Below are 15,073 nucleotides of genomic sequence, written 5' to 3'. Positions count from 1 at the left end.
CCTGAAGCAGGATGCTGCTCACGTTATGGGTAAGTGAAAGGCTAAAGATCGAAATGTTCAAAAAAGCAAAAGTGAGCTATTTAAAAACAGCAGCAAAGTGAATGTTAAAACATTAAGAACAGAATGCCCACCAACAAAGCCGATCAAGGACGACTAAACTGTTTGCTTGCGTCCGCTGAATGCCTCACACTTATAGAAAATCAACTCAACATTCTCTTACCTATGACCCCTACGCACCTCTAAACCATAAATGAAAACCTTTCCCTCCTACACACACACATTAACACTATCACGCAGGGCATAAACAAAATGCTTCTCAGCACAAATATGGCCCCCTCCCCTGCCCAACACTCAATACCCCCCTCCCACATAAGCCTCAGTGAGCCACCACAACTGCCCAATCACCAGATGACCAGCTGGCGCCCCACCGCTCATAACACCCAATCTCTCAGAGCAAGAAGAACAAACCCTGAGATGTCCCTGAGAGAGGCAACCACAATGGTCAAATCATACGATCCCAGAACAAGCATATCCGCCCCCTCCATACGGGTAATCACCGGAATAGGTAGAGCCAATGGCCAGCCTAGGTCCACAAGACTGCCCTCCGAACGTACAACCATTCCCCAAGCCCCACCCTACCCCCAAAACCTTTCCAACAGTTACAATGTAAACTGCATGCTTATAAACTGCAGATCCACAGTCAAGCACCTAATAGAGCTAGCTGATACCATACTGAACCACGACATTGACATTGCGTTCCTCACCGAAACCTGGCTAAATGAAACATCATATCCCCTCCTTGACCTTCTAGTTCTCCCTCATAAAAAAAGACAGAATAGACCAACGAGGTGGCGGCGTTGCCATCACCCATAAAAACATCATCAATATAGTTTAAATCAAAACACACTCCTTCTCTACCTTTAAATACCTCACCACCAACATAACACGCCAAAACAACAAAGTAACAAAATTCCATCTCATCTACCACCCCCCAGGAAATTCACCTGTATTCGAAGAACAATTATCGGACCTTCTTACACATTTCTCCCTAGCAAACACCGGCAACATCATCCTGGGTGACTTCAACCTCCCCTGGAATAACGAAAAGGACACTGTTATAGTCACTAAATAAACTCCTCCTCACAATTGAACTCGCCCAACACTGCACGAGTCAAACCCACAAAAAGGGCTCTACTCTTGATGCAATCATAGCCAAAAATGAAACAATAACCATCACTAACATTTTCCCAATCGACTGGTCAGACCACCACATCTTTAAATTCGACATCAATCAAACCACAGCCCCAGCAATCAAAACACAAACTACCCATCAAAGGAGCAGAAACCTAAGGGCCATCCCCCACCCTGTCCTCGAAGAAACCATAACATCACTTCTTCCACCCTCCACAGACAACTTCAACACGGTTGAGCTCACTACTCTGTACAACAGAACAATGACAACTGCTCTTGACCAACTAGCCCCCTTGAAACTGAAGAGAGATCCCCTCCTGAGCTTGGTTCAACAATGACCTCAACTCAGAAAGGAGAAAAGTAAGAGCCGCGGAGAGGAAACCCATCCTCAACCAAGCTCTCCCAGCTCAGACAAGAACGCAGTAACTACAAAAAGCACATAATCAAGAAAAAAGCCTCTTTCTTCCGGAGTGCACTAGACAGACAGATCTGGAAAGTTTTGCTAGCAGGACCTCTACGCGTTAGTAGGTGGCGTTGTGCGGCTCCGCGCCCGTTGCTGGGGTTGTAAGCGCCGAGATGACGCCACGGAGACTACTTAGGCGCCAGCCATGCGCGCTGACGTCAGTTCTGTACACTAAATTCCGCGCCAGGAATGCAGAGCCATGCAGGAAACTGACCACTGGTGCCAAGAAAGTAGGGTCCTTAAAAGGGATGTCCTTAACCCTAGAAATCAGGTCGCAGAAGGGGGAGGGCGGGTGGGGTGGTAAGGAATCTATCACTAACTAATGTCTTTTACAGATATATCGTTACAAAAATAGTAACTTGTGCATCTGAAAGAGACACGTTAGAAATAGATTCCTTACCTTAGAATAGATACCCCAGCAATAACAACCCCGGTGGTGGGTCTGCGAACAAGATTACACCAGAAAGTCACAGAGAACAGAACATCCAAAGAAGCCAACTCTCTGGACGTGACTGTCAAGGCAGTAATGTTTGGTAAACGTGTGCAGCGAGGCCCATGTAGCTGCCTGACAAATGTCCTGCAAGGGAAAGCCACGTCCCAAGGCAGTAGTGGCTGCTGTTGCCCTGGTAGAATGGGCACCCAGCCCCACAGAAGGCTCCTTCTTAGCCAAGGAGTAACAGGCTTTGATGCAGAGAACGACCCACCGAGAGATGGTCCTTTTGTGCACGGCCCGACCTTTTTTGGCGCCCACTTAGCCAACAAAGAGCTGGTCATCCACCCGGAAATGTTGTGTGTGCTTCAGATAGAACGAAAGCACAAGTTTTGGGTCCAGACAGTGGAGCCTCTCTTCCTCTTTTGAAGGATGCACAGGTGGAAAGAAGGTGGGCAAAGTGATGTCCTGCCCGATATGGAAGGACATGACAACCTTTGGCAGGAAAGAAGGATGGGTCCTTAAAACCACCTTGTCCGGATGAACAGAAAGGAAAGGAGGTTTGGAAGAAAGAGCCTGGAGCTCACTCACTTCTGGCAGAGGTGATAGCTACCAGGAAAGCAGTCTTGAGAGTGAGAAGACGCGAAGGACAGTTATGAAGTGGCTCAAAGGGAGCGCACATCAGACACGTCAAAACAAGGGTTATGTCCCATTGAGGCATTATGAACGGCACAGGAGGAAACATTTGCGTAATGCCTTTCAGGAAACGATTAACAACCGGGGACTTGAACAGAGAAGGCTGATCTGGAAGCCGTAGAGAGGCAGAGATGGCCGAAGGATAACCTTTGATAGTGCCCAGAGCAGAGCCCTGCCGGGCCAAGGACATAAGGAACAGAAGAACCTCGGAAAGAGGGGCAGAAAGGGGATCCACAGCCTTCGCTGTGCACCATGTCACCAACTTATTCCACCTGCAGGCGTATACCGTTTTAGTGGAGGGGCGCCTGGCTGCCAGAATGACATCACAGACTTAGGGAGGAAGATCGAAAGCGGTCAACTGTCGCCGCTCAATCTCCACGCATGGAGGTGGAGGCTGGACAGGTTCGGGTGGAGGACCGTCCCCTGCTGCTGCAACAGAAGATACTCCCGAAGAGGCAGTCGGATCGAGGGGTTGATCGCCATGCTGAGTACCTTGGGGTACCAGTATATTCGTGCCCAATCCGGAGCCACAAGGATGACTTGGGCCCGGTCATGCCGAACCTTCTTCTGCACTCTGGGCAGAAGTGGTATAGGCAGAAAGGCGTACCAAAGACCGCAATTCCACTTGCGACGAAAAGAGCCGACGAGCGAGTGCCACCTTGGAAATTCCAACACGCAGAACTGATGACATTGCGCATTCTCTTTGGTGGCGAATAGATCTAATCAAGGCTCTCCCCACTGCTGAAAGAGACATTGCGCCACATCCAAGTTCAGACGCCATTTGTGATCCATCAAGCACTGGCGGCTGAGTTTGTCCTCCCAGGCTTTCAGAGAACCTGCCAGGTGTTGAACCACCAAGGTAATGTCTTGATTTTCCAGCCACGTCCAGAGGCACAGAGCGTCCTGACATAGGGTCCATGATCCCAGCCCAGCCCACCCTGTTTGTTGCAATACCACATGGCAGTGGTGTTATCGGTGTACACCTGCACCACACTTCACCAACAGCGGGAAGGAATGCTTTCAGTTCAAGTCGGATAGCCCGAAGCTCCAAAAGACTGATATGGAGCCAGGATTCCGCTGGAGACCAGAGGCCTCTGTTCTCTGCCTCTCCCAAGTGTCCTCCCCATCCCAGGAGGGACGCATCCGGTTGGGGAAGGGAGAGGGATTGCGATTGACCCAATCAAGATTTGTGAGCCACCATCTGCAATTGTCCTGCAGTGTCCTCCAAGATCTGGACATGATCGGACAGGTAGCCCTGATGCTGTGCCTCCGGGAACTTCAGGTCCCACTGCAGAGCCCGCATATGCCATCTGGCATGTTGCACTAGCAGGAGGCCATCAGGCCCAGGAGCTGGAGGGTCATCCTGACTGAAACCCGGGATAGAGGCTGAAAAATCAGAATCATAGCCTGAATATCCCGGACTTGGGAGGATAAACCCGAAACCATATGACTTCGGCACGTTGATGGAGAACCCCAGCAAATGCAGGAGGTCGGCCGTAGTCTGAAGGTGGGTGACAACGGCTTGGGGCGAGCCCGCCTTCAACAACCAGTCATCGAGGTAGGGCAAGACTGACACCCCTGACCTGCACAGATGAGCTGCAACAACCGACATCACTTTCGTGAACACCCGAGGGTCAGAAGAGACATCGAGGCCGCCGGCCTCCTCCAAGTCGTCCCCCCAATCCTGCTCAGAGTCACACTGACGAGCAAGAGGGTCCTCTGACCCCGGCAAGTCATCCTCCACCTCCGTCGTATGTGGCGCAGACCGCGGCGGCGGGGCAGGGACCGGGGAAGGAAGAAACGGCATCGGGAATGGGGCCGGACCGGCGCCATGTCCAAATTCGAATCCCAGGTGGAGACAAAATTGTCCTGGAACCGGGGTAGGAGTGGGACCAAGGGCATCCACTGCAGCGCTAGAGGCGGAGCTGAGGGTAGCGCTGGCCCGGAGTGGGCAGTGTGGGACCTTGTGGTGCCGTGGCCAGAGCCAGCGGCGCAGGTTCCTGCGGCGCCGCCGACGGCCCGACAGGATCCTGACACGGGCCCAAGGGCGTGCCCTAGGCCTAAACAGGCGGCCCATGGCAGCAAGAAATTCTTGCACCTGGGCAGGAGTTGCCGACGGACCCGGGTAAGGCGGGTTGGCCGCAGGACGCCCAGGCTCCGAAGGAGCTGCAGGGGCAGAACCCCTGTCCCCCTCGTCTGCATCCGGGGACCAAAGGGGGGGGAGGGGTTGGGGAACATCAGAGAGCGACAACTTTTCTTCGACTTCTTTTTGTGTCATCTCTTACCCAAATACATATGTCCTGTAAAGCGCTCTGATACCCCTTTGGGGTATTGTAAGCGCTATATAAAACTCCATAAAATAAATAAAAACAATGGAAGACTGAAATGCATGATCTAGCCCCTGAATTTGAATAGGCAATCTGGTCTGTAAGTCAGCTTCTTAAGTGGATGTTCCAATAGTGCAATTACACTCCTCTTTGCTCGGTTCTCGTTAGTTTGATGATGCCTAATAAAATAAGTGGTATTTAAACAGCAACAGGGTTTGCCCTAATCCTTCTCCCACATCTGGGCAAAAAGCATCTAAATACGAGCAAGGGAAGAGACGTGGAGGAATCAATACCACACAATTTTCCGTAGGCAACACACAAATTGATTCCTACTTGTTGGTATATAGGGGGTCATTAGGATGACGGGCGGACTTAGTCCACCCGCCATCCTATCGGAATTCGGGACCGCCTGCCATAAGGGCGGGGGATCCTGTGGGGGGTATTAGGATGCGCCCGCCACAGTGGCGGGCGCATCCTGCATTTTTAACATTGTGGCGGGCGGTGCTCTCTGCACCGCCCGCCACAATGCTAAAAATGAATGTATGCATTCTCATACACAAAGTGGCAGGCACCGCGCGGTGCCTGCTGCTTCGTGTATGCAAATGCTGGGGGGTACCACAGGTACCTCCCATGTGCACCCCCCCACCTCTCTTTCACTCTGGGGGCCCGCAGGGGCCCCCCATAGTGAAGACCGCATGCCTTTCCATGGCAGGCATCTGAAACAGCCCATTGTAATATGGCTGGCGGTGTCTATTAGACACCGCCACCATATTAATCCTTTTCCGCCCCGGCCGCAAGGCGACCGGGGCGGAAAAGCAGCGGACGGTCTTTCCGTCCGCCGCGGTCCCCCCCGCCATACTAATATGGCGGGGGGAATTTAGGTTCGGATTGCCCCAGCCAGGCTGGCGGTGGCTACCGCCAGCCTGGCGGGGTCAATCCACCCGCCATCCTAATGGGCCCCATAGTCCCTTCATATTTACTTGCTTTAATTTTTCCCAGTCACATACCACCTCCAAATTCAATTTAAGCAACTTATAAATTCTTTAATTATTCTCCTTTTTTAACAACATATGAGACACATCAAACACAAGGCTGTAGATGAGACTTCAGCACATTCACTGTAAACCCTAGTTGGAGAAGTAAGTGAATAGTGGTTTGAGTGTGTTGGAGACTCATTTGGTAAGCACCAGGTATGGAAAGATATGGTCTGTTGTCTTCTCAGATGTGCTGCGACTACTGCCAGACATTTGGTAAATACCCTGGGAGCAGTGGTGACTTCAAAATATAGTACTTTGAATTGATAATGATGACCCGCTATGATGAATCTGAGGTATTTGCGATGAGAGGGATGAATTGGAGTGTGGAAATATGCGTCTTTTAAGTTTAGAGTACATCCGCTGTAGAAGTGGGCGCACTTGTTGAAGTGTTGCTATGTGGAAATGCTCTGACAGTATGTAGAGGTTTAGTTCTCCGAGATCTAGAATAGGTCTTAAGGAGCCATCCTTTTTGGGCATGAGAAAGTACAGGGAGTACACGCCTGTCACTTGATGTTGTAACGGCACAGGTTCTATGGCTCCTTTGGAGAGGAGAGACTGGACTTCTTGCTGAGAGTAGATGTAAATGTTCTGGTGAGATTTTGTGAGAACGTGGTTGTATGTTTGGAGGATTGTTGGTAAACTCCAGGCAAAAACCATGTTGGATAATTCCTAACACCCATTTGTCAGCGGTGATAGATTGCCAAATGGGGAGGAATTGTAGAAGATGCCATCCCGACAGGGGTTAAATGATCGGGGGAAGTGTAGTCAAGTCACTGCTTGTTGGGGAGGGAGAATTACACAGTGCAGAACACTTGCCTCGACCTTTGATATTGTTACCTCTATATCCTCCTTTAAAGAAAACCCTTGTAGAGGAAGATTGAGTGTTGCCTTTGTAGGATGTGGCAGTAATGTCTGAGGACATGGTTTTCGACCCTCCACGGTAGAAGGAGTGACAAAAGTAGCCCTGATTAGAGGGAGACTGCAAAGCTCCTATAGACTTGACTACCTCTGTGTGTTTTTAACATTTTTCTAATGTCTTATCTACTTCAGGCTTGAAGAGATGTTCCTTGTAAAAAGTAGTATTTAAAAGAGACTCCTGTACTTCTGGTTTGAAGCCAGAAATCCTCAACTATGCATGTCTTCTTAGTAACACACAAGTGTTGATCTCTCTAGCTGCAGTGTCTTCAGCATCTAAAGTGCAACTAATTGAGGAATTGGATATGAGCTTCCCTTCCTGGACTAAATCCTGGGCTTTTTTTTTGTGCTCATCTGGGAGGTGTTGCAGCAACTGCTCCATTTCGTCCCAGTGTGCCCGATCATATCAGACTAGCAGGGCCACGGTGTAGGCAATGTGCCAATGATTTGCTGCTTGGGCGGCTACTCGTTTACCAGAGGCTTCTAATAGTTTTGACTCCTTGTCTGGAGGGGAAGTACCACCTGTAGTTTGTGAATTGGCCAGTTTACGGACATTAGAGACCAACAAAGAGTCTATGGTAACTGCCCTTCAATAAAGACTGGATCTGAGGGAGGACATTTATATTTTTTATCAATCCTGGGGGTGAGAATGCGAGCCCGCACGGGATCTTTAAAGATGTCTTTGGCATGTCTCATCATGCCTTTAATCATAGGTAGAGTGTGACTAGCCCTTTGTGTGGTACTGAGCGTTTTAAATAGGAAATCTTCCTCTAAAGATTCCTTGTGTAACTGTAATGCATGATATTCTGCAGCTCTAGAAAGTAATTCTAAACATCCTATATGGTCGTCAGGAGGGGAAGGCTTTGTAGGGTAAAGTTCTGGGTTGTTATCTGTAGGTGAATCTGTGTGATAATCCTTCCAGGGGTCTATTGGTAAACTATTGCCCCCCCCCCCCCCCCCCCATCTCCATCATCGTCAGGTGGTGGTGGTGGAGAGTTAGTTGGTGTAATCAGTAAATTACGCAAAGGAGGAGAGGTTGGTGCAGGGGAACGTGGTAAAAGAGGAGAATAGGAAGGGTTAGTACCCACATTCTTCCTCTTGAAAGGAATAAAGAAAGGTGCGTCATCCAACTCAGGTTTGCATTTCTGATGTGACTTGGTAAGAACACGTCCTGTTATTGGATTTATATAAAGTTTCTTTTGTTTTGGGTTCGATTTGGGAGTAGGTGCGTCGAAAATTGGATCCTGTAGCTCCGGAGGAAGAGTTTTATGTTTTGGCACAGAGTATTTCGGTACCGAGGTAGAATCACTTTTCGGCGCTGAAGGTTTCAATGCAGAAGGAGGATTTGTTTTTAGTGTCAACGATTTCGGCTCCGAATTGGTTTTCGGCTTTAAGCCTGAAGATTTTGGCTTGGTGGCAGATTTCGGCCGACTCAATCCCGAGCTGGAAGGCTTAGAGAATTGTTTCGGTGCCGAGCTGGAGAAACATCTTGTCAGTGCCAACCATGGGACCGAAGCCTTTTGTTTCGGCTGAGTTGGAGTTTGGGTTAAGGGGCGTTTGGTATTCACGAATGTAGACCTTGTGGCAAGTCTTCTTTCAACTTGAGTCTGATTCTGGAATGGATACAAGTTCCTCTTGTTCTTCCTCTGCCCCTTGTGTGTAGAATTTGTGCTCGGATCCTTCACCGAAGATGTCCGGCGTGTATTTGCCGTTTTGACTATACATCTAGCGAGTCTAGCACGAGTCGTAGTCGTGTTCCTTTTGCTCCCGAGACAAACATAAGTTTCACACTTTGTGCAAGTCGGTGAGCGGATACTTGGCTTGGCACCGAGGGCAGAATTTGAATTTGAAAGTCCGTTCTATAGACTGCGAAGTGGACGGACGTGGTTAGGCCTTCCCTAAGCTCTTCGGTCGAAATAGAGGTTTTCCTCGACGGTTAAGATACGTGGACAAGTGGGATGCACGATTGAAACAATACCGACTTGGGTAGAGTGGATTGCTCACTGCGGGAAAACCTGAAGAACGGCTTCCAACCTCAGCGCAGGAAGACACATCCGAACCCGAGAAAACAATCTAGCAATGGAGTCGATGCCCATGCGCACTATCAGCGAAAGGAGGAGTCACCTACCTCGTGACTGGAAACACTTCTTCGAAGAAAAACAACTTGCAAACATCCACACCCAACACTGGCAGGAGTATGCAATGCATGTGATTTTACAGCTCACATGCCTCGAACATAAGTTAACTTATGCAAATCAGGTGTAAGTCACTTCAACATATACATTTTAGGGTCAAGGTACTGGCACTGAAGTCTGATTAGCAGTCCTCAGTGCACTCTCAGTTGAAAAACCAGCAGCATCAGTCCTAAAACTTGGGGGTGACCATACAAAAGTGGGAATTTCCTTACACTAGGTCTCCCACTTTTGCTGACATTACGTCGAACACATAAGGTGAAGGGCAGACAGGAGTCTTCACACCAGGTTACACTGGGACAGGTTGTACAGGTTCATAACTCTGGTATGTATGGAAGGCTACTGGAATGGGAGACTCTTAGCCTTCAGTGTAATACATACAACAAAAGTTCTGTCAAATCCAATAATTATGTATCTTAAACAATTGAGGGAGGCTATAAAACAGTCCATACATAAGTGAACCAATAACTTTAAGAAAGTAACCCGCTTATAATGGTTGTAATATCCATAGGTATAATTTATATTGTTTATAATAGTTAAGAACACTTGATACACAATAAGACGCAAACAAGGTGCTCCATATTTTAGTGACACTGGCCCACATGCATCATTGTGACATTTTGCACTTCCTAATTTGCGAAAAATAAGGAAGCGCAAATTAAGAAGTGCAAAATGCTATGCATCATTATTTTCGGTATTCATTTGTGATTCGGTAAAAATCGCAATTTTTACCGAATCCCAAATGAATACCGAATTCTTAAGTTACTTTTCGCAATTCCCATTGATTCCTATGGGCCAAAAGGCCCATAGGAGTCAATGGGAATTGCGAGTGGCACTTTGAAAATTTCATGGGTGCAGGGGGGGGGGTCCAAAGGACCCCCCCATGCACCCCTGAAATGTATTTTTCGCATCATGTTTCACACACACATGTCCTAAGGACATGTGTGTGTGAAACATGAATGTTGAAAAAAAAACATTTTAAGCATTTTAAACACTTTTCCCAAATTTACCGGGTGGTTCAACCACTCGGTAAATTTGGCACCCTAATTGCGAATTTACAGTTTTAAATTTAATGATGCATTGCTTTTAAGAAATCGCACATCTGCGACTTCTTAAAAGCACCCGCAATTTTAGAACTCGCAAACATGTTACGAATTCTAAAATTGCTTCATGCATCCCAAAAAGCACTTTTGCATTCGCAAACGGCCGATTTTAAGGAATCGCACCGTTTGCGAATGCAAAAGTGCTTGATGCATGTGGGCCTCTATGTGCAGTGGCCATGCAATATGAGAGAGAGTGTAAAAAGCACAAATAAAAATAGTAAATCACATTACGAATGTCCTGGCTACAAAAGTATACAGGTATACTTGAGCTGGGCGAATACAACAATCACAGTTTTAGTCCCACTCCAGTCACATAGTTCAGGAGCGTAGACTGTTGACGTTTCGACCAGAAAATCTAACTGGGTCTTTTTCAAAGCAGAAATAGGAAATACCCTTGCAACTGTGAGCTTGATAAATAAAGTGGTTAAAAAAGCTCTAAAAGGTTGCATTCACACGGTATGTAGAGAGATGTGCAGACAACTTCTATTCTTTATTCTACTTCACATCCATGCCAGTGGATCACATTGCGAGTACCTGCCCTTCAATTATTCCAAAAGCTCCAATCCTGGAGAAGACAAAGTTAGATGTATAGAATCAAACACATAGGTGTATGGGTTGAAGCGTCAACAATACACAATAAAGTAGTTACAATTCATATTGTGTACACTAGACTAAGCTTTTAGTTTTAAAACAAATATTTAAAATGTATGCTTTGTGTTTGTGTTGAGTGTGTTATTCCTTAACCAAAGGGGTTTGACTGGTTTCCCATAACAACTCATGTGATCGATCATTACCTAGAACACATCTTGCTTTGAATATTGCGCCGTGGGTTGTGTAAAGGTTGAAGTACAACTGGATATCTGATTTGGGTTGGCACAGCAACTAAATCCTTAGTGCCAGAGAGTTTAGAAAACTGATCTCTGCATTTGTAGAAAAATCTAGAAAATGTACCAATACTCCAGGCCAGCGCAGCAATTTTGTGCTTCTGATGCACACAGGCACAATATGAAATTTCAGCATGTTGTTCATGCCCCTTACCTCCTCCGTTGAATGGCGCTGTGCATGTTGGCTCCAACACACCTCCTGAGAGGGGCTAGGGAGATTGGCTAGGAGAGGAAAGAGGAGTAATCTCAACTGCATGTCCCACTTGCAATCTGCTCTTGCCTTAGCCATGCCCAGTCGAGCACAGTTGCGTCATCTCTGATTCTCGTGCACAGAAGCCACCATGTCTGATGTCACTGATGTCGCTCACTAGTTCGATTTTTGTGTCTGTAATGTTCTTATTAAGCCACTCTGGGTTCAGACTACATCCCTGTTGCTCTGCAGCACTCTGCTCGCCGGCTGCACTTCTCTGGACGCTTTAGAAGGGTGGGAAAAGATGTGAACAGACCTCAGGTATTATGGAGCTCTGTTGCAAGCTGCACACTCTGCACCCATTATAGCCGAAAGTCACTGGGCACATGTTGTAGCCAAGAGGGTGCCCTACAAATTATATTATCACATGACATTGCACTAAGTTTATGAACCTAAAATATATATTTGGGTTTGCGAGTGAATATGCATGTTGCGTAGTGTAGAACTATTAATTTTTACCTATTCTCACTCTCAGACATCTGGAACTGATTGTACAGTGTGTTTGTACTTCTGCGGCCTGCTTGCTTTCCGCTCGCTGGTGTTGAGTTGGCACTGCTGTCACTGTCCAGGCTCAGGTTCAGTGTAGATCCCACACCAGTTTCTTGAAGGTAAGCGCCAAGAGACCGACGATGGTGAGACATGTTGGATGACATCAACAGGGTTTTTGACACCTGCCAAAAAAATGGAAAGAACATTGGACACCAAAATACAAAGGTGGGCACAGAACCTGCAGTAAAACTGGGGGAAGAGGAGGAATGGGGATTTGCAGGAAAAGGAGAGGGAAGCTGAAGAGACGCAAGATTATGACGTGATGTATTGTACAATATTAAGAATCAATAACCCCAGAATACAGGGCAGGGATATTAAAAGGTAAGTAAAGGAGACTGGTCAACTGAAATATTGGAGTGAGGTATAATTCTCTCAACTGCATTTGCTTTGAGAGTGTTCACTTGAGCACTAATAAAAGAGATAGATCTGCACAGAATGTGACAATAAATGTCTCTCAATGAGGATGGAAAATTGAAACTTAACTGTTTGTGGCTTGTCATGCTGAACATCAAAAGCTTTGAACTATTCTACCATCTTGTGTTAGATTTAGAATACATTCAAGAGTTTTGGCAGTAATGGTTCTTTATCACTTTCCTGGTCTAAATCATTTCAGAGTTTGTACATATGGTGCTTAACGTATTAAGGCTCAAATGCCCAAAAACCCTTATTAGTATAGAAAACACAAAGTATACAACATAAAGGAAGTACTCCTAATATAGTAAATTCAATCTGATGTATAAGTTATGAGGTACACTTTTACCAGTTATTGTACTATGATATTAATATGATGAGTTATCTTCTAGATTTATGTATAGTGGTAACACATGGGCAAACAATTTCACTGGCCTTTACTTTTGATTGAGTCTAATTCAATTTTTAACAAATCCAGTATACTGATATCCGAAAGAGACACGTTAGTGATAGATTCCTTACCTTAGAATATCCCCAGGCGTCAGACTGGATCCGGAAATTTTTGCGTAGCAATACCCCTACACGTCGGTAGGCGTCGTCTGCGGCTCCGCATCCGTCGTTAGCGCCGGAATGACGTCGGAGTACTTAGACGCAGCCCATGCGCGCTGACGTCAGTTCTTTTTTCCGCGCCAGCTAGCGCAGATCGGGAGAAGCTCTACCCCTACTCATTTTTTGACTAAACTTTTGATCTTTTTGATCATTCTTTTTCTTCGAGTTTTCGACTCTATCGGTGCCGGTAGGGATGCCCGGGTTCAAACCCTGCTCGAAGTGCGACCGACTGATGTCGGTCACAGACCCCCATCGCCAGTGCCTAGGCCTCGATCACGACGACCGCACCTGCTCCGACTGCCGGGCCCTGACGTCGAAGGCTAGGCGGGAGCGGTCCCGCAAGCGGCTCGAGCTCCGGCAGTCGGCCCCGCGCCACTCCAGGTCCCGGTCCCACGAGAGGTCAAGGGACAGGTCGCGAGGCCGGAGTCATCGCAGCTCCGGGAGTGGACACCGGTCGTCAGGTTCCAAGTCCTCAGGTAAGAGGCATGAGAGGTCGGAGAGACGTCATCGTTCCTCTGACCCATCCCGACGCTCGCACGATGTGGCCGGGGGCTCGGGCGACACCTCCCACGCGGCTCCGCGGGAGTCGCAAGCGTCGCCGCCTGCCCCACACCTTCGGGTCCCTGGGCACGGCGCGACGCCGGAGGAGATCGAGCGGTACCTCATGGCAATGAGGTCCCTCCCTCCTCAGTTGGGTTCCGTGGCGCCTTCGGGCCCAACGGTCCCGTCTGGAGGTCCTAGCGGGTCGGGTGCTCCGGCCCAAGCACCACCGGCGACTTCGGTCCCGGCGCCGCAGGACCTCACTGGATCCACTTCTGGATCCGGGTCGTCGCTGGTCGACCTGACGACCTCGTTGGCGCCGGCCCCACGGGCGTCGCCCCCGGCGCCCGCTGTGGACGCCGACCCCAATGTTCCCTACGGTCTGACTCTGGCGCCGGAACGGCGCCGCTTCCGACAGCCTATGGAGATTTTTATTTCCACGAGGAGGCCCCGTCTACTAATCCTGTTTAACAGGTAACGGGTGATGAGGAGGATTGGGAGGGGTCTGAGGACCTTCTGGCACTGGAGTGCCAGTCTCAACAGGACTGGACATATGAGCTTGGGGAGGCCAGTGGTCTTGACACATCGCCAGACACTGGATTTACCTAGCCTCCGACCGTGGCTTCGGAGGAGGGGTCTACATACAGTGTAGTGTTGATGAAGGCAGCCAAGGCCTTTCACCTTGAGCTCCCCGTCGCGGCCGTGAGGACTAACCTCCTCACTGAGGTCCTCAAACCACAGTAAAGCTCCAGCGAGCCTCTGCTGCCGTTCAATGAGGCCTTACGTGACGTTCTTGTGGGCACTTGGTCCAAGCCCGCCACAGGCCCGCCTGTGGATAGGAACGTGGCCAGACGCTACCGCGCGGCCCCGAGCGACCCATGCTTTTTCTCCACTCATCCCCCCCCCCCGAGAGGCTGGTCATCCAGGCCTCCAATTCCCAGACCGCATTCCCGTAAGCCCCGCCCGACCGGGAATCCAAGAGATACGAACAGTTCGGGAAGAAGGTGTTCTCGTCTGTAAGCTTAGGGCTGCGGTCTGTAAATACCGCCTGTCTCTTGGGCCGCTACACCCACACTCTGTGGGACACGGTTGCGGAGGTACTGCCACAATGCCCGGAGGAGGTCCGGGCTAAACTCGCCCAAACCCTTGCGGAGGGCCGAGATGCCGAGCGCTATTCCATCCTGTGTGGGCTGGATACAACGGACTCACTGGGCAGGGCAATGGCAACGACTGTGGCGGTTCGACGCCACATCAACTTCTCGGCCGATGTCCAGGCCACACTTCTGGACATGCCGTTCGATGGCGGTCGCCTCATCGGTGACAAGGCAGACCATGCGCTGGAACGTATTAAGGACTCCAGGGCTACAGCCAAGTACTTGGGCCTCGCGGCCCCACGCCAGCAAACGGGTGCCTTTCGCTCCTTTCTTGGCCACGGAAGGGGTGCCCCCACACGTATTGCCAGCCACGCGCCGCAAA

At 49.0% G+C, this 15,073-nt stretch overlaps 1 protein-coding gene across 8 annotated transcripts in view; it reads right to left on the bottom strand.

Annotated features, from left to right (window-relative positions):
• Window positions 1–15,073, bottom strand: part of SBF1 (SET binding factor 1) — a 1,591,024-nt gene that overhangs the window by 122,984 nt on the left and 1,452,967 nt on the right. For all 8 annotated transcript variants that reach the window (XM_086918836.1, XM_086918839.1, XM_086918838.1 and 5 more), the window contains one exon: window positions 11,948–12,159. In XM_086918836.1, the coding sequence (XP_086774962.1) occupies window positions 11,948–12,159 (212 nt within the window). The remainder of the gene's footprint in view (window positions 1–11,947; window positions 12,160–15,073) is intronic.

The sequence above is a fragment of the Lissotriton vulgaris genome, chromosome 1_1 (assembly GCF_964263255.1).
Source record: "Lissotriton vulgaris chromosome 1_1, aLisVul1.2, whole genome shotgun sequence".
Taxonomy (NCBI): Eukaryota; Metazoa; Chordata; class Amphibia; order Caudata; family Salamandridae; genus Lissotriton; species Lissotriton vulgaris.
The sequence above is the reverse complement of the archived record's forward strand: the minus strand, read 5'-3'. Positions and strand labels throughout refer to the sequence as shown.